We start from the raw sequence: 23,487 nt of genomic DNA on the forward strand, positions 1-23,487 counted from the left end.
AATGAATCTGGCAAGCCTGTAATCCGCTCAGTGAGATAATAAAGGGTATTTCTCATCTTTAATCTACGGTTGTAACACCATAAAAGCATTTGTTCCAGGACTGCGCAGGAAGCGTACACCTTACCCATGTGACAGCAGCGCACTGCCCAAAATAGTGTCGTCTCCCCCCCACCCCCCCCGGGGTGCTGCTATATACGGCTCATGGAAGGATAATAAATACATGTGCTCCTGGGCGGCAGAGCCATTTCCTCCCTGGTGTCTGCAGCCCGGTGATCACTCACAGCACACTGCTCTCACTGTTGGCACAGTACGCGCTGCCGCTGCCGCTGCCGGGAATCCTCAGCTCGTGGCGTAGTAGTGACGTCAGGCGGTCACGTGCCCCGCCGCCGCAGCAGCCTCCCTCCTCCGGCCTCCGGAGTATGTCAGTGCGGTCCAAGATGGCGGCGGCAGAGGTCAGCTGGACGCGAGAGAGCCGGCACTGAAGTGCGGGGCGCACAGACACACGGGCTGCGGGAGGGAGCCGGGAGACAGCACCGGAGGCCAGGGAAGGCTGCTGAGTGTCACTGAGGAAGAGGAGGGAGCGAGCGACACGGAGGAGGACAAGGAGGAGGGCAAGAGGCGCGGGGGGCCGTCCGGGGCCATGTTCTCGGTACTGTCATACGGCCGGTTGGTTGCCAGAGCGGTGCTCGGTGGCCTCTCCCAGACGGATTCCCGGGACTACAGCCTAGTGACCGCCAGCTGCGGCTTCGGGAAAGATGCCAGGAAGGGAATCCTGAAGAAGGGCATGTGCTACGGGGACGACGCGTGCTTCGTTGCCCGGCACCGGACGGCAGATGTCCTGGGTGAGTGTGACCCTCCGGTATACACGGTGCACTGTATCCCATAATAACCGGCAGTGTGACCGTCACTGACCGCTGTGAGCTGTCTGTGTGTAACCCCAGGCCGGGGTCCATGTGTCCTGTGTAATAACACATACTGTATATGCATCAGCTGTAGTAATACCCCATAGTAGCCCGCCCTGTAGCGGCGATCTGCCTGATACTTCTCTGACCGTGCGATTTTGGTGCGTTTTACCTGCGTTTCTGTAGCGCAAGTAGACCGGCTGCTTTCCCATATGATGTGGAAATCTTTATTCAGAGCTTAAATATGAAACCAGTTGTATTGGCACAGATCCCAGCATAGCTTAGTCCTTGCACAGACGAGTCCTTATTGCACGGTATGACATTCCGAAAGTGATGCTTTATCTACACGTAAGTTAACTTTAGTAAACGCTGTGTTTGTCCTAATAGTATGGCTGTCACCTACGGATCTTTAGCTTACTGCTGTACAACCATATATCCTGTGCTGCTGCTGCTTTCTGTTACAATTGTGTATTAAACAGCTGATAGGGAAATCGGTTTCATATTTTTTAGTTTCCTTCATTTATTGCGCAATGTTACCTTTTCTGTAAATCACATAAGTAATCTTTACAGCAGTTTCTTTCAGCATTTTGACCTATTGACTTTCAGACATTTTACCCTTGTAGAGGACACAGGACTGGAATCTATCCTGACCTCCTATTGGCAAGAAACCTGTATCCCAACCTTACCTCTGGTGTAAACCAATCTGAGCAGGATGTTTCTTCTCCTGTTTATAGAACCACTGGTTTCTGTTACGTGTATTTTTTTATTTTTTTTTGTAAATGTGCAGCATTTTTTTTTCTCACTTTCCTCCTTTTGAGAATAAAATGTAGTTCTCTATTATGTGATAACTGAGAATAGGATCCAAAGGTTGGTGCTTTTACTACTAAATATATGCATTCATAACTTGCGCCTGACTCATGTCTGCTTTTCACCTAATTGAATGCAATGGTTAAGTTACGGGTAGAGTCAAAGCATTCTTTAATATCTAATGTCACTTTAGCAAATGGGTTCACTTGCAAAGAGGGACTGGAAAAATAAATGAATGTAGCAAACAGTCATTGTGTAAAATAAACTGTTGCTATATTAAACGCGTGTAGTCAGGGTTCATAATATATATAGATAATAAGAATTTACTCACTGGTAATTCTATATCTCGTAGTCAGTAGTGGATGCTGGGACTCCGTAAGGACCATGGGGAATAGCGGCTCCGCAGGAGACTGGGCACAACTAAAAGAAAGCTTTAGACTAACTGGTGTGCACTGGCTCCTCCCACTATGACCCTCCTCCAGACTTCAGTTAGGATACTGTGCCCGGAAGAGCTGACACAAGAAGGAAGGATTTTGAATCCCGGGTAAGACTCATACCAGCCACACCAATCACACCGTATAACTCGTGATACAATACCCAGTTAACAGTATGATAACAACTGAGCCTCTCAACAGATGGCTCAACAATAACCCTTTAGTTAGGCAATAACTATATACAAGTATTGCAAACAATCCGCACTTGGGATGGGCGCCCAGCATCCACTACGGACTACGAGAAATAGAATTACCGGTGAGTAAATTCTTATTTTCTCTAACGTCCTAAGTGGATGCTGGGACTCCGTAAGGACCATGGGGATTATACCAAAGCTCCCAAACGGGCGGGAGAGTGCGGATGACTCTGCAGCACCGAATGGGCAAACTCTAGGTCCTCCTCATCCAGGGTGTCAAACTTGTAGAATTTAGCAAACGTGTTTGACCCCGACCAAGTAGCTGCTCGGCAAAGTTGTAGAGCCGAGACCCCTCGGGCAGCCGCCCAAGAAGAGCCCACCTTCCTCGTGGAATGGGCTTTCACTGATTTAGGATGCCGCAGTCCAGCCGCAGAATGTGCAAGCTGAATCGTACTACAGATCCAGCGAGCAATAGTCTGCTTTGAAGCAGGTGCACCCAACTTGTTGAGCGCATACAGGATAAATAGCGAGTCAGTCTTTCTGACTCCCGCTGTCCTGGAAACATAAATTTTCAGGGCCCTGACTACGTCCAACAACTTGGAAGCCTCCAAGTCTTTAGTAGCCGCAGGCACCACGATAGGTTGGTTCAGATGAAAGGCTGATACCACCTTAGGGAGAAATTGGAGACGAGTCCTCAATTCTGCCCTATCCATATGGAAAATCAGATAAGGGCTTTTACATGACAAAGCCGCCAATTCTGATACACGCCTGGCCGAAGCCAAGGCCAACAACATGACCACTTTCCACGTGAGATATTTCAATTCCACGGTTTTCAGTGGCTCAAACCAATGTGACTTTAGGAAATCCAACACCACGTTGAGATCCCAAGGTGCCACTGGAGGCACAAAAGGGGGCTGAATATGCAGCACTCCCTTAACAAAAGTTTGAACTTCAGGTAGAGAAGCCAGTTCTCTCTGGAAGAAAATCGATAGAGCCGAAATCTGGACCTTAATGGAACCCAATTTTAGGCCCATAGTCACCCCTGACTGTAGGAAGTGCAGGAAACGGCCCAGCTGAAATTCCTCCGTTGGGGCCTTCCTGGCCTCACACCACGCAACATATTTTCGCCATATGCGGTGATAATGGTTTGCGGTTACTTCTTTCCTAGCTTTAATCAGCGTAGGAATGACTTCCTCCGGAATGCCCTTTTCCTTCAGGTTCCGGTGTTCAACCGCCATGCCGTCAAACGCAGCCGCGGTAAGTCTTGGAACAGACAGGGCCCCTGCTGCAGCAGGTCCTGTCTGAGCGGCAGAGGCCATGGGTCCTCTGACATCATTTCTTGCAGTTCCGGGTACCAAGCTCTTCTTGGCCAATCCGGAACAATGAGTATAGTTCTTACTCCTCTTCTCCTTATTATCCTCAGTACCTTTGGTATGAGAGGAAGAGGAGGGAACACACAAACCGACCGGTACTCCCACGGTGTCACTAGAGCGTCCACAGCTATCGCCTGCGGGTCTCTTGACCTGGCGCAATATCTTTCTAGCTTTTTGTTTAGGCGGGACGCCATCATGTCCACCTGTGGCCGTTCCCAACGGTTTACAATCAGTTGGAAGACTTCTGGATGAAGTCCCCACTCTCCCGGGTGGAGGTCGTACCTGCTGAGGAAGTCTGCTTCCCAGTTGTCCACTCCCGGAATGAACACTGCTGACAGTGCTAACACGTGATTTCCGCCCATCGGAGAATCCTTGTGGCTTCTGCCATCGCCGTCCTGCTTCTCGTGCCGCCCTGTCGGTTTACATGGGCGACTGCCGTGATGTTGTCTGACTGGAGCAGTACTGGCTGATTTTGAAGCAGGGGTTTTGCCTGACTTAGGGCATTGTAAATGGCCCTCAGTTCCAGAATATTTATGTGTAGGGAAGTCTCCTGACTTGACCATAGTCCCTGGAAGTTTCTTCCCTGTGTGACTGCCCCCCAGCCCCGAAGGCTGGCGTCCGTGGTCACCAGGACCCAGTCCTGTATGCCGAATCTTCGGCCCTCTCGAAGATGAGCACTTTGCAGCCACCACAGCAGAGACACCCTGGTCCTTGGAGACAGGGTTATCAGACGATGCATCTGAAGATGCGATCCTAACCACTTGTCCAACAGGTCCCACTGAAAGGTTCTCGCATGGAACCTGCCGAATAGAATTGCTTCGTAGGAAGCTACCATCTTTCCCAAGATCCGCGTGCAGTGATGCACCGACACCTGTTTTGGTTTTAGGAGGCCTCTGACTAGAGATGACAGCTCCTTGGCCTTCTCCTCCGGGAGAAACACTTTTTTCTGTTCTGTGTCCAGAACCATCCCCAGGAACAGTAGACGTGTCGTAGGGACCAGCTGTGACTTTGGAATATTTAGAATCCAGCCGTACTGTTGTAGCACCTCCCGAGATAGTGCTACCCCGACCAACAACTGCTCCCTGGACCTCGCCTTTATCAGGAGATCGTCCAAGTACGGGATAATTAAAACTCCCTTCTTTCGAAGGAGTGTCATCATTTCGGCCATTACCTTGGTAAATACCCTCGGAGCCGTGGATAGACCAAACGGCAATGTCTGGAATTGGTAATGACAATCCTGTACCACAAATCTGAGGTACTCCTGGTGAGGATGGTAAATGGGGACATGCAGGTAAGCATCCTTGATGTCCAGTGATACCATGTAATCCCCCTCGTCCAGGCTTGCAATAACCGCCCTGAGCGATTCCATCTTGAACTTGAATTTTTTTATATATGTGTTAAAGGATTTCAAATTTAAAATGGGTCTCACCGAACCGTCCGGTTTCGACACCACAAACATTGTTGAATAGTAACCCCGTCCTTGTTGAAGTAGGGGCACCTTTACTATCACGTGCTGGGAATACAGCTTGTGAATTGCCTCTAACACTGCCTCCCTGCCTGAGGGAGTTGTTGGCAAGGCAGATTTGAGGAAACGGCGGGGTGGAGATGTCTCGAATTCCAGCTTGTACCCCTGAGATACTACTTGAAAGATCCAGGGTTCCACCCGTGAGCGAGCCCACTGATCGCTGAAATTTTTGAGACGGGCCCCCACCGTACCTGGCTCCGCCTGTGGAGCCCCAGCGTCATGCTGTGGACTTAGAGGAAGCGGGGGAGGACTTTTGCTCCTGGGAACTGGCTGTATGCTGCAGCTTTTTCCCTCTGCCTCTGGGCAGAAAGGACGCACCTTTAACCCGCTTGCCCTTATTGGGCCGAAAGGACTGTACCTGATAATACGGTGCTTTCTTTGGCTGTGAGGGAACATGGGGTAAAAATGTAGACTTCCCAGCTGTTGCTGTGGAAACGAGGTCCGAGAGACCATCCCCGAACAACTCCTCACCCTTATAAGGCAAAACTTCCATGTGCCTTTTAGAATCTGCATCTCCAGTCCACTGCCGAGTCCATAACCCTCTCCTGGCAGAAATGGACATTGCACTTATTTTGGATGCCAGCCAGCAAATATCCCTCTGTGCATCCCTCATGTATAAGAGTGCGTCTTTAATATGCTCTACGGTTAGCAATATAGTGTCCCTGTCTAGGGTATCAATATTTTCCGACAGGGAATCTGACCACGCAGCTGCAGCACTGCACATCCATGCTGACGCAATAGCTGGTCTCAGTATAACACCTGTGTGTGTATATATAGACTTCAGGATAGCCTCCTGCTTTCTATCAGCAGATTCCTTCAGGGCGGCCGTATCCGGAGACGGTAGTGCCACCTTCTTTGACAAGCGTGTGAGCGCTTTATCCACCCTAGGGGATGTTTCCCAACGTGACCTATCCTCTGGCGGGAAAGGGTACGCCATTAGTAACCTCTTAGAAATTACCATTTTCTTATCGGGGGAAGCCCACGCTTCTTCACACACTTCATTTAATTCGTCAGATGGAGGAAAAACTGGTAGTTTTTTCTCTCCAAACATAATACCCTTTTTTTGTGGTACCTGGGGTAACATCAGAAATGTGCAACACATTTTCTCTAACGTCCTAAGTGGATGCTGGGGACTCCGTAAGGACCATGGGGAATAGCGGCTCCGCAGGAGACTGGGCACATCTAAAGAAAGCTTTAGGACTAACTGGTGTGCACTGGCTCCTCCCCCTATGACCCTCCTCCAAGCCTCAGTTAGATTTCTGTGCCCGACGAGAAGGGTGCACACTAGGGGCTCTCCTGAGCTCTTTGTGAAAGTTTTAGTTTAGGTTTATTATTTTCAGTGAGACCTGCTGGCAACAGGCTCACTGCATCGAGGGACTAAGGGGAGAAGAAGCGAACTCACCTGCGTGCAGAGTGGATTGGGCTTCTTGGCTACTGGACATTTGCTCCAGAGGGACGATCACAGGTTCAGCCTGGATGGGTCCCGGAGCCGCGCCGCCGGCCCCCTTACAGAGCCAGAAGAGCGAAGAGGTCCGGAAAATCGGCGGCAGAAGACGATCCTGTCTTCAGATAAGGTAGCGCACAGCACCGCAGCTGTGCGCCATTGCTCTCAGCACACTTCACACTCCGGTCACTGAGGGTGCAGGGCGCTGGGGGGGCAGCGCCCTGAGACGCAATAAATCGATAAAAACCTTATATGGCTAAAATAAATGCATCACATATAACTCCTGGGCTATATGGATGCATTTAACCCCTGCCAAAACATACAGAAAAACGGATGATAAGGACGCCGAGAAAGGGGCGGAGCCTATCTCCTCAGCACACTGGCGCCATTTTCCCTCACAGCTCAGTTGGAGGGAAGCTCCCTGGCTCTCCCCTGCAGTCACTACACTACAGAAAGGGGTTAAAAAAGAGAGGGGGGCACAAATTAGGCGCAGTATAAACAATACAGCAGCTATAAAGGGAAAAACACTTATATAAGGTTATCCCTGTATATATATAGCGCTCTGGTGTGTGCTGGCAAACTCTCCCTCTGTCTCCCCAAAGGGCTAGTGGGGTCCTGTCCTCTATCAGAGCATTCCCTGTGTGTGTGCTGTGTGTCGGTACGTTTGTGTCGACATGTATGAGGAGAAAAATGATGTGGAGACGGAGTAGAGTGTCTGTAATAGTGTTGTCACCCCCTAGGGGGTCGACACCTGAGTGGATGTACTGTTGAAATTGCGTGACAGTGTCAACTTTGTATTAAAGACAGTGGTTGACATGAGACAGCCGGCTACTCAGCTTGTGCATGTCCAGACGTCTCATACAGGGGCTCTAAAGCGCCCGTTACCTCAGATACAGACGCCGACACGGATACTGACTCCTGTGTCGACGGTGAAGAGACAACCGTGATTTCCAATAGGGCCACACATTGCATGATTGAGGCAATGGAAAATGTTTACACTTTTCTGATAATATGAATACCACCAAAAAAAAAAAAAAAAGGGGGTATTATGTTTGGTGAGGAAAAACTTCCTGTAGTTTTCCTGAATCTGAGAAATAAAATGAGGTGTGTGATGATGCGTGGGTTTCCCCCCGATAACAATTGATAATTTCTAAAAAGTTATTGGCAGTATACCTTTTCCCGCCAGAGGTTAGGGTGCGTTGGGAAACACCCCCTAGGGTGGATAAAGCGCTCACACGCTTGTAAGAACAAGGGCTCTATCCTCTCCTGAGATGGCCGCCCTTAAGGATCCTGCTGATAGAAAGCAGGAGGGTATCCTAAAATGTATTTACACACATACTGGTGTTATACTGCGACCAGCAATCGCCTCAGCCTGGATGTGCAGTGCTGGGTTGGCGTGGTCGGATTCCCTGACTGGAAATATTGATATCCTAGATAAGGACAGTATATTATTGCCTATAGAGCAATTAAAAGATGCATTTCTATATATGCATGATGCACAGCGGAATAATTGCCGACTGGCATCAAGTATAGGTGCGTTGTCCAATTCTACCAGTAAAATGGTCAGGTGATGCGGATTCCAAACGGCATTTGGAAGTATTGCCTTACAAAAAAAAGGGGATGTACCCCTGGTCGCCTCTCAAAATAAGACGCCGTATTATCAGGCGCAGTCCTGGTCGGCAAGCGGACAAAAGGGTTCCTCTTTTCTGCACATGACAGAGGGAGAGGAAAATGGCTGCAGAGATTAGCCAGTTCCCAGGAACAGAAACCCTTTTCTGCCTCTGCCAAGCCCTCAGTATGACGCTAGGGCTTTACAAGTTCAGGCACGGTGGGGGCCCGTTCTCAATGAATTTCAGTGCGCAGTGGGCTCACTCGCAAGTAGACCCCTGGATCCTTCAGGTAATATTTTCAGGGGTACAAATTGGAATTCGAGACGTATTCCCCTCGCCGTTTCCAAAAGTCTGTTTTACCGACGTCTCCCGCTGACAGGGAGGCAGTTTTGGAAGCCATTCACAAGCTGTATTCCCAGCAGGTGATAATTAAGGTACCCCTCCTGCAACAGGGAACGGGGTATTATTCCACACTATTGTGGTACCGAAGCCAGACGGCTCGGTGAGACCGATTTTAAAATCTAAAATCTTTGAACTCTTACATACAGAGGTTCAAATTCAAAATTGAGTCACTCAGAGCAGTGATTGCAAACCTGGAAGAAGGGGACTACATGAGGTCTCGGGACATCAAGGATGCTTACCTTCATGTCAAAAATTTACCCTTCTCAATGGTACAGAACTGTCACTATCAGTTCAGACGCTGCCGTAGGGATGGGCCACGGCACCCCGGGTCTTTACTGAAGTAATGACCGAAATGATGATATTCCTTCGAAGGAAGGGAATTTTAGTTATCCTTTACTTGGACGATTCCCTGATAAGGGTAAGATCCAGGGAACAGCTGGAGATCGGTGTAGCACTATCTCAGGTAGTGTTGCGGCAGCACGATTGGATTCTCAATATTCCAAAATCGCAGCTGGTTCCGACGACTTGTCTTCTGTTCCTAGGGATGATCCTGGACACAGTCCAGAAAGAAGGTGTTTCTCCCGGAGGAGAAAGCCAGGGAGTTATCCGAGCTAGTCAGGAACCTCCTAAAACCGAACCAAGTCTCAGTGCATCAATGCACAAGGGTTCTGGGTAAAAATGGTGGCTTCCTACGAAGCAATCCCATTCGGCAGATTCCACGCAAGACTTTCCAGTGAAACCTACTGGACAAATGGTCCGGGTCGCATCTTCAGATGCATCAGCGGATAACCCTGTCACCAGGGACAAGGGTATCCCTCCTGTGGTAGTTGCAGAGTGCTCATCTTCTAGAGGGCCGCAGATTCGGCATTCAGGACTGGGTCCTGGTGACCACGGATGCCAGCCTGCGAGGCTGGGGAGCAGTCACACAGGGAAGGAATATCCAGGGCTTATGGTCAAGCCTGGAGACATCACTTCACATAAATATCCTGAAGCTAAGTGCCATTTACAATGCTCTAAGCTTAACAAGACCTCTGCTTCAAGGTCAGCCGGTGTTGATCCAGTCGGACAACATTACGGCAGTCAGCCACGTAAACAGGCAGGGTGCCACAAGAAGCAGGAGGGCAATGGCAGAAGCTGCAAGGATTCTCCGCTGGGCGGAAAATCATGTAATAGCACGGTCAACAGTATTCATTCCGGGAGTGGACAACTGGGAAGCAGACTTCCTCAGCACGACCTCCACCCGGGAGAGTGGGGACTTCACCCAGAAGTCGTCCACATGATTATAAAACTCGACAGGTATTGCGCCAGGTCAAGAGACCCTCAGGCAATAGTTGTAGACGCTCTGGTAACACCGTGGGTGTACCAGTCAGTATATGTGTTCCCTTATCTGCCTCTCATACCCAAGGTACTGAGATTGATAAGATGGAGAGGAGTAAGCACTATATTCGTGGCTCCGGATGGGCCAAAAAGGACTTGGTAACCGGAACTTCAAGAGAGGCTCACGGAGGATCCGTGGCCTCTACCTCTAAGAAGGGACCTGCTCCAGCAAGGACCCTGTCTGTTCCAAGACTTACTGCGGCTGCGTTTGACGGCATGGCGTTGGAACGCCGGATCCTGAAGGAAAAAAGGCATTCCGGATGAAGTCATCCCTATCCTGATCAAAAGCCAGGAAGGATGTAACCGCAAAAACATTATCACCGCAATTGGCGAAAATATGTTGCGTAGTGCGAGGCCAGTAAGGCCCGACGGAGGAAATTCAACTGGGTCGATTCCTACATTTCCTGCAAACAGGAGTGTCTATGGGCCTGAACTTGGGGTCCATTAAGGTTCAGATTTCGGCCCTGTCAATTTTCTTCCAAAAAAGAACTAGCTTCAGTCCCTGAAGTTTAGACGTTTGTAAAAGGGGTACTGCATATACAGCCTCCTTTTGTGCCTCCAGTGGCAATTTGGGATCTCAATGTAGTTTGGGTTCCAAAAGTCACATTGGTTTGAACCACTTAAATCTGTGGAGTTAAAATATCTCACATGGAAAGTGGTCATGCTGTTGGCCCTGGCCTAGGCCAGGCGCGTGTCAGGATTGGCGGCTTTATCCTGTAAAAGCCCTTTATCTGATTTTCCATTCGGACAGGGCGGAATTGAGGACTCGTCCTCAGTTTCTCCCTAAGGTGGTTCCAGCGTTTTCACCTGAACCAACCTTTTGTGGTGCCTGCGGCTACTAGGGACTTGGAGGAATCCAAGTTGCTGGATGTTGTCAGGGCCCTGAAAATATGTTCCAGGACGGCTGGAGTCAGGAAATCTGACTCGCTGTTTATCCTGTATGCACCCAACATGCTGGGTGCTCCTGCTTCTAAGCAGACTATTGCTCGTTGGATTTGTAGTACAATTCAGCTTGCACATTCTGTGGCAGGCCTGCCACAGCTAAAATCTGTAAAAGCCCCTTCCACAAGGAAAGTGGGCTCATCTTGGGCGGCTGCCCGAGGGATCTCGGCTTTACAACTTTGCCGAGCAGCTACTTGGTCAGGGGCAAACACGTTTGCTAAATTCTACAAATTTGATACCCTGGCTGAGGAGGACCTGGAGTTCTCTCATTCGGTGCTGCAGAGTCATCCGCACTCTCCCGCCCGTTTGGGAGCTTTGGTATAATCCCCATGGTCCTTACGGAGTCCCCAGCATCCACTTAGGACGTTAGAGAAAATAAGAATTTACTTACCGATAATTCTATTTCTCGTAGTCCGTAGTGGATGCTGGGCGCCCATCCCAAGTGCGGATTGTCTGCAATACTTGTACATAGTTATTGTTACAAAAATCGGGTTATTATTGTTGGGAGCCATCTTTTCAGAGGCTCCTCTGTTGTCATACTGTTAACTGGGTTCAGATCACAAGTTATACGGTGTGATTGGTGTGGCTGGTATGAGTCTTACCCGGGATTCAAAATCCTTCCTTATTGTGTACGCTCGTCCGGGCACAGTATCCTAACTGAGGCTTGGAGGAGGGTCATAGGGGGAGGAGCCAGTGCACACCAGTTAGTCCTAAAGCTTTCTTTAGATGTGCCAGTCTCCTGCGGAGCCGCTATTCCCCATGGTCCTTACGGAGTCCCCAGCATCCACTACGGACTACGAGAAATAGAATTATCGGTAAGTAAATTCTTATTTTTCATTGCCTCAATCATGTAACGTGTGGCCCTATTGGAAGTTACATTTGTCTCATCGTCGTCGACACTGGAGTCAGTATCCGTGTCGACATCTGTGTCTGCCATTTGAGGTAGCGGGCGTTTTAGAGCCCCTGATGGCTTTTGAGACGCCTGGGCAGGCACAGGCTGAGAAGTTGGCTGTCCCATATTTGGTATGTCGTCAAACCTTTTATGCAAGGAGTCGACACTGTCGCGTAATTCCTTCCACAGAACCATCCACTCAGGTGTCGACCCCGCAGGGGGTGACATCACATTTATCGGCATTTGCTCCGCCTCCACATAAGCCTCCTCATCAAACATGTCGACACAGCCGTACCGACACCCTGCAAACACACAGGGAATGCTCTGACAGAGGACAGGACCCCACAAAGCCCTTTGGGGAGACAGAGAGAGAATATGCCAGCACACACCAGAGCGCTATATAACACCGGGATCCCACTATTAATGAGTGTTTTTTTCCCTTATAGCTGCTTATATTATATATATACTGCGCCTAAATTTAGTGCCCCCCCTCTCTTTTTTTACCCTTATGTAGCTTGCCACAATGCAGGGGAGAGCCAGGGAGCGTCTTTCCAGCGGAGCTGTGAGGGAAAAATGGCGCCAGTGTGCTGAGGGAGATAGCCCCGCCCCTTTTCCGGCGGACTTCTCCCGCTTTTTCTGGAATTTTGGCAGGGGTATTTTTACACCTATATAGCCTTCCTGACTATATATGGTGTAGATTTGCCAGCCAAGGTGTCTTATATTGCCCTCAGGGCGCCCCCCCCCCCCCCCCCCCCCCCAGCGCCCTGCACCCATCAGTGATCGGAGTGTGAGGTGTGCATGAGGAGCAATGGCGCACAGCTGCAGTGCTGTGCGCTACCTTGTTGAAGACAGAAGTCTTCTGCCGCCGATTTTCCGGAACACTTCTTGCTTCTGGCTCTGTAAGGGGGCCGGCGGCGCGGCTCCGGGAACGAACACCAAGGTCGGGTCCTGCGGTCGATCCCTCTGGAGCTAATGGTGTCCAGTAGCCTAAGAAGCCCAAACTACCACCAGTTAGGTAGGTTCGCTTCTTCTCCCCTTAGTCCCTCGCTGCAGTGAGTCTGTTGCCAGCAGATCTCACTGTAAAATAAAAAACCTAAAATATACTTTCTTTCTAGGAGCTCAGGAGAGCCCCTAGTGTGCATCCAGCTCAGCCGGGCACAAGATTCTAACTGAAGTCTGGAGGAGGGTCATAGTGGGAGGAGCCAGTGCACACCAGTTAATCTAAAGCTTTCTTTTAGTTGTGCCCAATCTCCTGCGGAGCCGCTATTCCCCATGGTCCTTACGGAGTCCCAGCATCCACTTAGGACGTTAGCGAAATATATATTTACTGTGATACAGGTAAAAGGACCCAAGCTATTACAATGCCAAGCTTGTTGTGAAATGGAATGTGAAGTCCAACTGTAATAATTATCTAATATTAAGTTCCCTATCAGAATGATACCAATGGTTCTTCCAAGGATGCTCTTGTATTATTCTACAGGCTGCAGCGGTGCTTCTAGTTGACTAACAATATGGAAAAAGCAGATTGCATGGCCAGAAAGGGTTGGGGGGAGGGGCTGACGTTTATCATATATAATAGTCTATTTCTGAGGTTTTGTTGAATGATGCAACATAACATTCTTTGTTCAAAATGTATTGTTTCATAAGTTCAAGAAAATTAACATTTGTCCAGTGCGCTCCTTTTGGAATTTATAGCTAGCAAAGCAAACGCATGGCAGCTCCCACTTCTGTTAACCTTTACAATTAATGGGTGCGCTATGGAGCAGTTCAGTTGTTTTCGGTAGCCCGTTAATTGTCGCGCCCAAACAGACTGGGTTTAGCAGCGTAGAATGAACTACAGAGTTTTTGCATATTTCTGCTCGCCACTTCAGGAGGCTGTGAGCAGAAATGTCAGGCACCCACTAGTAAAAGTTGCCAGGGAAAACAATTGAATCGCCCTCTATGAATGGTTGTTTTGCTTCAGCTAAATATCAAGAGAACATATAGTTTCAAAAATATTTCTTTGAAGATCCCCCCCCCCCCCCCTTTGTTATTTGAATGCTAGACTATGACTTTTCAAGTACAAGGAACCAGAAACGGACATTAAGCAGGCCGTTTGTGGCCCTCTAACCAGAGGAGCACTTAGGTCCTGTACCTAATCATTTTTGTGCCAGAATTGACCTCTTTTGCAATATAGTCAAATGTCAACAATTACAATGGGGATAATTCATTTGTTTTGTGATGCCGAAACATATTGGGCACTCACCGGGCTATTCATTTGTTGCCCCTGTTGGGTGTGCACGCAGGTTATACGCACCCATTAGTACCGGGTTTAGTTGCACAAAGTGCCTAAACCCATCTAAAGTACATGTTAGAGCGCTCAACTCCTGTTTAAGTGTCCAAACTACGGAATTTACACACATTTCAGCTTGCACCTCAGGAGGCTGCGAGCTGATATGTGTCTCCCTGGCTGCATGCCTGCCCATCGGAACAACAATTGAATTGCTCCATTGGGTGCCATCTAGTGGTGACTGGAGAGACCAACAATTTAATTGTTCTCAGAATATTGACTTTAGGGTTAGGCACTTGAGGTAGGGGTTTAAGATAGGGGAGAGAGACTCATCCGAACGTTAGACAGTCACATGACTGCTGGACCCCGTAAGATGACACTGGGAGCAGGAAAGTGACCACTGGGCCACCAAGAACGACATTTGAACATGATGACATTTCATCACAGTCTACATGAGGAATGGCAACATCGATATTATGACAATGTCCCACAACTCGCTAATTCATTATGTAACCGCTTAGTGCGTGATTGGATGGTGATGACCAGCCAACAATATTAACCTTCTATTTGGGATGTGCGAACACTTTTAGCAAATGTTTTTGGAAGTGACCTGTGAGGCCCATGAAAAATATTTTGCTTAGCTACTAAACAGATTTCCATACATTGCTGTGCATTTCCATTTGTACATGATGTTCATACATAAATGCATCAGGTAGTTGCTGTTTAATACCCCTTTCACATCGCACAAATAACCCGGTATCGACACTGTATATTGCCGTGTCGAAACGGGTCAGTGTGCGATGTGAAAGCTCCTTTGCTGAATTAGCGGGTCGCCTGACCCGGTAATTCAACCCGGTAAAAAAGAAGGGTTATTACCGGGTTGAATACTGGGTCAGGTGCAGTGTGAATGGGAGCCGTTTCGATGCGACACTGCTCCCATTCACAGCATAGAGAGAGGCGGCGCAGGAGATGAGCTCATCTCCCAGCGCCGCCTCCACCCCCGCCCCTGCTGCTGCACCCCCCCGCTGGCAACCGACAAGGTATATTGCCGGGTCGGAAAGCCAGCAAAGGAGCGCAAATGCCGGATCCCACCCGGTAAGGACACGTTTCTCTTACCAGGTGGCATCCGGCATTTGCGATCTGAAAGCAGCATAACTTTCTTGGAGGGCGATTCTATGCTCATAATGTGGTTTAGCTCCCAGGCAAAGAGCTATCCAATTACTTCTTGCAGTGGTCACTATTCCTGGCTATAATGCCCAGGATTAGTTGAGGTAAACAGCAGCACCCAGGCTAGGTGTTGGGTGCGAAGCAGCTGTCTGGTTATGATTAGCCCCTGAAGTCCTACCTAACGCACGTATTTCTATTCATCCCTCAGAACGGTGTGAGCAGAAATCAGTGATAAGCATACCCTCTGGGCTAGTCTGCCCTTGTAATTAAGTAGCTCCAGGGCACTTAGCCCTGGAGCCAAATTACCGCAAAAGAGTTGAACTATCCCCATGTTGATGTGACTCATAACAGCATTTTCATAGTCTGTTGCTGATTAGATGGAAATAATGTCACAATGTTTATTCTATATTCATATAGGTGGAATATTTACCAGAGCAATGGTTTGTGCAGGTTTACAGATGTAGCCATGTTCATCTTTGCTGCCATGCAGCAGCACTGTTTGCTGTATGGCGTGCCAGGCTGTGACTGTTCACCGCCTGGCATGCCGTGATGCATCGTGCCGCATTTACAAGTATCCTGCTTGAAGAATGACCTTGAGGCATCTCTTTCAAATCTAATTTGTGGCTTCCATCTCAGTCACACATGGGCTTTGTAGATACAGATATTTAATTTACGTAGCTGTAAACGAATAGGGACATTGCAAACACAGTAACATTATGCTTGTTTATTCTGTGAAAAGCTTCTTCATTTGAGCAGACTTTGTTTCTGTTGAAGAGTGCTGTCCCTTTCTGGGGAGTGGAATAATAGATGTACAGTAAAAAATGAGTCACGACAGTGGAAGCATGTTGTGCTAGGTCTAGTGACTTTTTCTACAATTAATGCCTAAAAAGTTTGATGACTCATGTGCACAACTAATTTTTCCATTTCATTCTTCCCATAAAAGGGATCAAGCTTGTTTTGTAGACTGATTGTGTGTACCTCAAACCAGATGCAGGAACTTCACACTTTGTTTCCTGGGCCCTTGTATTCTTGTTCATCCTATAACCAGGTTCAGTGGGGAGCGTGCAGATAGAAGCACTAGTCCGTGTATGCTGCAAGATACACTTACTAACTCAGAATCCGCTTAATTGGCCAGGTGTACTCGCGTACACTAGGATTTTTTTGCGGTACAAAGCAGCAACATGAAGGGGGGAAAAAATGTAGCATACATTACACGTATGAGTTCATACTGCACATTGCAGCTGTACGATAGACTCAACATATTAGTCATGTTATACATGTTAGACTTTTAATATATTGTTCAGCTAGTGGGAAGAAGCTTTTAATGGATCTGGTCGACTTCATAGGAATGGAACAAGTAGTGTGTGTGGTTCCTTGTCTTTATCTAGGTGTGGAAAGGTGACACATGTTACTGGCTTCTTTCCAGATTTTAGAGGCGCTGTCAAGCTTTCAGATCTGGTAATGCTGAAGGTCATATGAAGGACATCATAGGTATTTGAATTCCATTTGGCTTTATCATGGCATAAACGGGCTGTTTGCACAGTGCTCACTTCCACTGGCACCGTCCTTGCACTAATCTGCAGGCTGCAATACTTAGCAAATATAATTGAGAGCGATTACGGTCATGAAAATGGACTAGAAGAGACTTGTGCAGCGGCACCAACATGATGGCTGTTGGTGCCTTTGGAAGAAAACTTGCAGTAAGAGAGGATATAGATTAGAGCAATAATTTTTTTTTTTTTTTAAGTAGGCTTTAAAGAAATATTCTCTTGGAAGACTTTTCTAATTGTTTGTACAGCTCTACTCAGTGGTTTTCAAAATCGTATATCCCTAGTTGCTAAGTTTAAAGACTAGCCTATCCTGTATGGCACAGATGCGTTTTGCATGGCAGCCTGCACTTATAACTAGTGCATAATATATGTAACTGTAATTGACAAAATGGTGGCACCACCGCTCAAATTTTGTTAGCCCCTCTTGCTATCCCTTCTGATGTCTTAATGATGGATACAGTAAAAGCACAATTGATTATCGCTTCTGATTTCCCGTCTAAAGTGACGAAAGGTAGGCGGGACTGTATACAAATTTCTCTGACGTCCTAAGTGGATGCTGGGACTCCGTAAGGACCATGGGGAATAGCGGCTCCGCAGGAGACTGGGCACAACTAAAAGAAAGCTTTAGACTAACTGGTGTGCACTGGCTCCTCCCACTATGACCCTCCTCCAGACTTCAGTTAGAATCTTGTGCCCGGCTGAGCTTGATGCACACTAGGGGCTCTCCTGAGCTCCTAGAAAGAAAGTATATTTTAGTTTTTTTATTTTACATTGAGATCTGCTGGCAACAGACTCACTGCAGCGAGGGACTAAGGGGAGAAGAAGCGAACCTACCTGACTGGAGATAGTTTGGGCTTCTTAGGCTACTGGACACCATTAGCTCCAGAGGGATCGAACACAGGACCCGACCTCGATCGTTCGGTCCCGGAGCCGCGCCGCCGTCCCCCTTACAGAGCCAGAAGCAAGAAGTGGCCCGGAAAATCGGCGGCAGAAGACTTCGGTCTTAAACAAGGTAGCGCACAGCACTGCAGCTGTGCGCCATTGCTCCTCATGCACACCTCACACTCCGGTCACTGATGGGTGCAGGGCGCTGGGGGGGGGGCGCCCTGAGCAGCAATATAAACACCTTGGCTGGCAAATCATCACAATATATAGTCCCAGGGCTATATATGTGATAAATTACCCCTGCCAGAATTCCTGAAAAAAGCGGGAGAAAAGTCCGCCGAAAAATGGGCGGGGCTAACTCCCTCAGCACACTGGCGCCATTTTTCCCTCACAGCTCCGCTGGAAGGATCGCTCCCTGGCTCTCCCCTGCAGTATCAAGCTACAAAGGGTAAAAAAAGAGAGGGGAGGCACTAAATTTAGGCGCAGTATAACTATATAGCAGCTATAAGGGAAATAATTCAGTTAATCCCTGTATTATAGCGCTCTGGTGTGTGCTGGCATACTCTCTCTCTGTCTCCCCAAAGGGCTTTGTGGGGTCCTGTCCTCTGTCAGAGCATTCCCGGTGTGTGTGCGGTGTCGGTACGGCTGTGTCGACATGTTTGATGAGGAGGCTTATGTGGAGGCGGAGCAGATGCCTATAAATGTGATGTCACCCCCTGCGGGGCAGACACCTGAGTGGATGGTTATGTGGAAGGAATTACGTGACAGTGTCGACTCCTTACATAAAAGGTTTGACGACATACCGAATATGGGACAGCCGGCTTCTCAGCCTGTGCCTGCCCAGGCGTCTCAAAAGCCATCAGGGGCTCTAAAACGCCCGCTACCTCAAATGGCAGACACAGATGTCGACACGGATACTGACTCCAGTGTCGACGACGATGAGACTAATGTAACTTCCAATAGGGCCACACGTTACATGATTGAGGCTATGAAAAATGTGTTGCACATTTCTGATGTTACCCCAGGTACCACAAAAAAGGGTATTATGTTTGGAGAGAAAAAACTACCAGCAGTTTTTCCTCCATCTGAGGAGTTAAATGGTGTGTGAAGAAGCGTGGGCTTCCCCCGATAAGAAACTAGTAATTTCTAAAAGGTTACTAATGACGTACCCTTTCCCGCCAGAGGATAGGTCACGTTGGGAAACATCCCCTAGGGTGGATAAAGCGCTCACACGCTTGTCAAAGCAGGTGGCACTACCATCTCCGGATACGGCCGCCCTAAAGGAACCTGCTGATAGAAAGCAGGAGGCTATCCTGAAGTCTGTATATACACACACAGGTATTATACTGAGACCAGCTATTGCTTCAGCATGGATGTGCAGTGCTGCAGCTGCGTGGTCAGATTCCCTGTCGGAAAATATTGATACCCTAGACAGGGACACTATATTGCTAACCGTAGAGCATATTAAAGACGCAGTCTTATACATGAGAGATGCACAGAGGGATATTTGCCGGGTGGCATCTAAAATAAGTGCAATGTCCATTTCTGCCAGGAGAGGGTTATGGACTCGGCAGTGGACAGGTGATGCAGACTCTAAAAGGCACATGGAAGTTTTGCCTTATAAAGGTGAGGAGTTGTTCGGGGATGGTCTCTCGGACCTAGTTTCCACAGCAACAGCTGGGAAGTCTGCATTTTTACCCCATGTTCCCTCACAGCCAAAGAAAGCACCGTATTATCAGGTACAGTCCTTTCGGCCCCATAAGGGCAAGCGGGTTAGAGGCGCGTCCTTTCTGCCCAGAGGTAGAGGGAAAAAGCTGCAGCATACAGCCAGTTCCCAGGAGCAAAAGTCCTCCCCCGCTTCCTCTAAGTCCACCGCATGACGCTGGGGCTCCACAGGCGGAGCCAGGTACGGTGGGGGCCCGTCTCAAAAATTTCAGCGATCAGTGGGCTCGCTCACGGGTGGATCCCTGGATCTTTCAAGTAGTATCTCAGGGGTACAAGCTCGAATTCGAGACTTCTCCCCCCCGCCGTTTCCTCAAATCTGCCTTGCCAACAACTCCCTCAGGCAGGGAGGCAGTGATAGAGGCAATTCACAAGCTGTATTCCCAGCAGGTGATAGTAAAGGTGCCCCTACTTCAACAAGGACGGGGTTACTATTCCACAATGTTTGTGGTACCGAAACCGGACGGTTCGGTGAGACCCATTTTAAATTTGAAATCCTTGAACACATATATAAAAAAATTCAAGTTCAAGATGGAATCGCTCAGGGCGGTTATTGCAAGCCTGGACGAGGGGGATTACATGGTATCACTGGACATCAAGGATGCTTACCTGCATGTCCCCATTTACCATCCTCACCAGGAGTACCTCAGATTTGTGGTACAGGATTGTCATTACCAATTCCAGACGTTGCCGTTCGGTCTCTCCACGGCTCCGAGGGTCTTTACCAAGGTAATGGCCGAAATGATGATACTCCTTCGAAAGAAGGGAGTTTTAATTATCCTGTACTTGGACGATCTCCTGATAAAGGCGAGGTCCAGGGAGCAGTTGTTGGTCGGGGTAGCACTATCTCGGGAGGTGCTACAACAGCACGGCTGGATTCTAAATATTCCAAAGTCACAGCTGGTTCCTACGACACGTCTACTGTTCCTGGGGATGGTTCTGGACACAGAACAGAAAAAAGTGTTTCTCCCGGAGGAGAAGGCCAAGGAGCTGTCATCTCTAGTCAGAGGCCTCCTAAAACCAAAACAGGTGTCGGTGCATCACTGCACGCGGATCCTGGGAAAGATGGTAGCTTCCTACGAAGCAATTCCATTCGGCAGGTTCCATGCAAGAACCTTTCAGTGGGACCTGTTGGACAAGTGGTCCGGATCGCATCTTCAGATGCATCGGCTGATAACCCTGTCTCCAAGGACCAGGGTGTCTCTGCTGTGGTGGCTGCAAAGTGCTCATCTTCAAGAGGGCCGCAGATTCGGCATACAGGACTGGGTCCTGGTGACCACGGATGCCAGCCTTCGAGGCTGGGGGCCAGTCACACAGGGAAGAAACTTCCAAGGACTATGGTCAAGTCAGGAGACTTCCCTACACATAAATATTCTGGAACTGAGGGCCATTTACAATGCCTTAAGTCAGGCAAAACCCCTGCTTCAAAACCAGCCGGTACTGATCCAGTCAGACAACATCACGGCGGTCGCCCATGTAAACCGACAGGGTGGCACGAGAAGCAGGACGGCAATGGCAGAAGCCACAAGGATTCTCTGATGGGCAGAAAATCACGTGTTAGCACTGTCAGCAGTGTTCATTCCGGGAGTGGACAACTGGGAAGCAGACTTCCTCAGCAGGCACGACCTCCACCCGGGAGAGTGGGGACTTCATCCAGAAGTCTTCCAACTGATTGTAAACCGTTGGGAAAGGCCACAGGTGGACATGATGGCGTCCCGCCTAAACAAAAAGCTAGAAAGATATTGCGCCAGGTCAAGAGACCCGCAGGCGATAGCTGTGGACGCTCTAGTGACACCGTGGGTGTACCGGTCGGGTTATGTGTTCCCTCCTCTTCCTCTCATACCAAAGGTGCTGAGGATAATAAGGAGAAGAGGAGTAAGAACTATACTCATTGTTCCGGATTGGCCAAGAAGAGCTTGGTACCCGGAACTTCAAGAAATGATGTCAGAGGACCCATGGCCTCTGCCGCTCAGACAGGACCTGCTGCAGCAGGGGCCCTGTCTGTTCCAAGACTTACCGCGGCTGCGTTTGATGGCATGGCGGTTGAACACCGGATCCTGAAGGAAAAGGGCATTCCGGAGGAAGTCATTCCTACGCTGATTAAAGCTAGGAAAGAAGTAACCGCAAACCATTATCACCGCATATGGCGAAAATATGTTGCGTGGTGTGAGGCCAGGAAGGCCCCAACGGAGGAATTTCAGCTGGGCCGTTTCTTGCACTTCCTACAGTCAGGGGTGACTATGGGCCTAAAATTGGGTTCCATTAAGGTCCAGATTTCGGCTCTATCGATTTTCTTCCAGAGAGAACTGGCTTCACTACCTGAAGTTCAGACTTTTGTTAAGGGAGTGCTGCATATTCAGCCCCCTTTTGTGCCTCCAGTGGCACCTTGGGATCTCAACGTGGTGTTGGATTTCCTAAAGTCACATTGGTTTGAGCCACTTAAAACCGTGGAATTGAAGTATCTCACGTGGAAAGTGGTCATGTTGTTGGCCTTGGCTTCGGCCAGGCGTGTATCAGAATTGGCGGCTTTGTCATGTAAAAGCCCTTATCTGATTTTCCATATGGATAGGGCAGAATTGAGGACTCGTCCCCAATTTCTCCCTAAGGTGGTATCAGCCTTTCATCTGAACCAACCTATCGTGGTGCCTGCGGCTACTAAAGACTTGGAGGCTTCCAAGTTGTTGGACGTAGTCAGGGCCCTGAAAATTTATGTTTCCAGGACAGCTGGAGTCAGAAAGACTGACTCGCTATTTATCCTGTATGCGCCCAACAAGTTGGGTGCACCTGCTTCAAAGCAGACTATTGCTCGCTGGATCTGTAGTACGATTCAGCTTGCACATTCTGCGGCTGGACTGCCGCATCCTAAATCAGTGAAAGCCCATTCCACGAGGAAGGTGGGCTCTTCTTGGGCGGCTGCCCGAGGGGTCTCGGCTCTACAACTTTGCCGAGCAGCTACTTGGTCGGGGTCAAACACATTTGCTAAATTCTACAAGTTTAACACCCTGGCTGAGGAGGACCTAGAGTTTGCCCATTCGGTGCTGCAGAGTCATCCACACTCTCCCGCCCGTTTGGGAGCTTTGGTATAATCCCCATGGTCCTTACGGAGTTCCAGCATCCACTTAGGACGTCAGAGAAAATAAGAATTTACTCACCGGTAATTCTATTTCTCGTAGTCCGTAGTGGATGCTGGGCGCCCATCCCAAGTGCGGATTGTCTGCAATACTTGTGTATATAGTTATTGTTAACTAAAGGGTTATTGTTGAGCCATCTGTTGAGAGGCTCAGTTGTTATCATACTGTTAACTGGGTATTGTATCACGAGTTATACGGTGTGATTGGTGTGGCTGGTATGAGTCTTACCTGGGATTCAAAATCCTTCCTTATTGTGTCAGCTCTTCCGGGCACAGTATCCTAACTGAAGTCTGGAGGAGGGTCATAGTGGGAGGAGCCAGTGCACACCAGTTAGTCTAAAGCTTTCTTTTAGTTGTGCCCAGTCTCCTGCGGAGCCGCTATTCCCCATGGTCCTTACGGAGTCCCAGCATCCACTACGGACTACGAGAAATAGAATTACCGGTGAGTAAATTCTTATTTTTTTATTTTTTTTATCGTGCACAGAGAGGTCGAGTTTAACCACATAAAGCAGCTAAACCTGACCCTTAGGGGCTAGCGAGCTGAAATGCCGGCTCTGGCAGCGGATTGCACCCGACAACAATTGAATTCCCAGATTCCTATGGTCACCATGGCTGACCATTTATTAAGAAATGGGCTCGATTCGACAAAAACGGCCATTAAACAAAGCTTTCACTGCACCACCTGGTACGGATACCAAATTCTAGCAGACAACTCCCCCATTTCTATCCCGTAACTGCCTCCCTCTCCTTCCTCTTTGTTCTCATTCTCTCTCCTTTCTCTCCTCTCGACCATCTCGTTCTCAGATGCCCACTCCAAACCGCTATGCCCTTTGTCCTCTTCTACTACTTGTTTCTGGATCTC

The 23,487-nt window shown here is 48.8% G+C and overlaps 1 protein-coding gene across 1 annotated transcript in view; it reads left to right on the top strand.

Moving 5' to 3' along the window:
• The first annotated feature begins 246 nt into the window (after positions 1 to 246).
• Positions 247 to 23,487, top strand: part of PPTC7 (protein phosphatase targeting COQ7) — an 81,829-nt gene continuing 58,588 nt past the window's right edge. Inside the window, exon 1 of the mRNA XM_063964400.1 lies at positions 247 to 842. Within this exon, the coding sequence (XP_063820470.1) occupies positions 641 to 842 (202 nt within the window). The 5' untranslated portion in view covers positions 247 to 640. The remainder of the gene's footprint in view (positions 843 to 23,487) is intronic.

Source organism: Pseudophryne corroboree, chromosome 1 (genome assembly GCF_028390025.1).
Source record: "Pseudophryne corroboree isolate aPseCor3 chromosome 1, aPseCor3.hap2, whole genome shotgun sequence".
Classification (NCBI taxonomy): Eukaryota; Metazoa; Chordata; class Amphibia; order Anura; family Myobatrachidae; genus Pseudophryne; species Pseudophryne corroboree.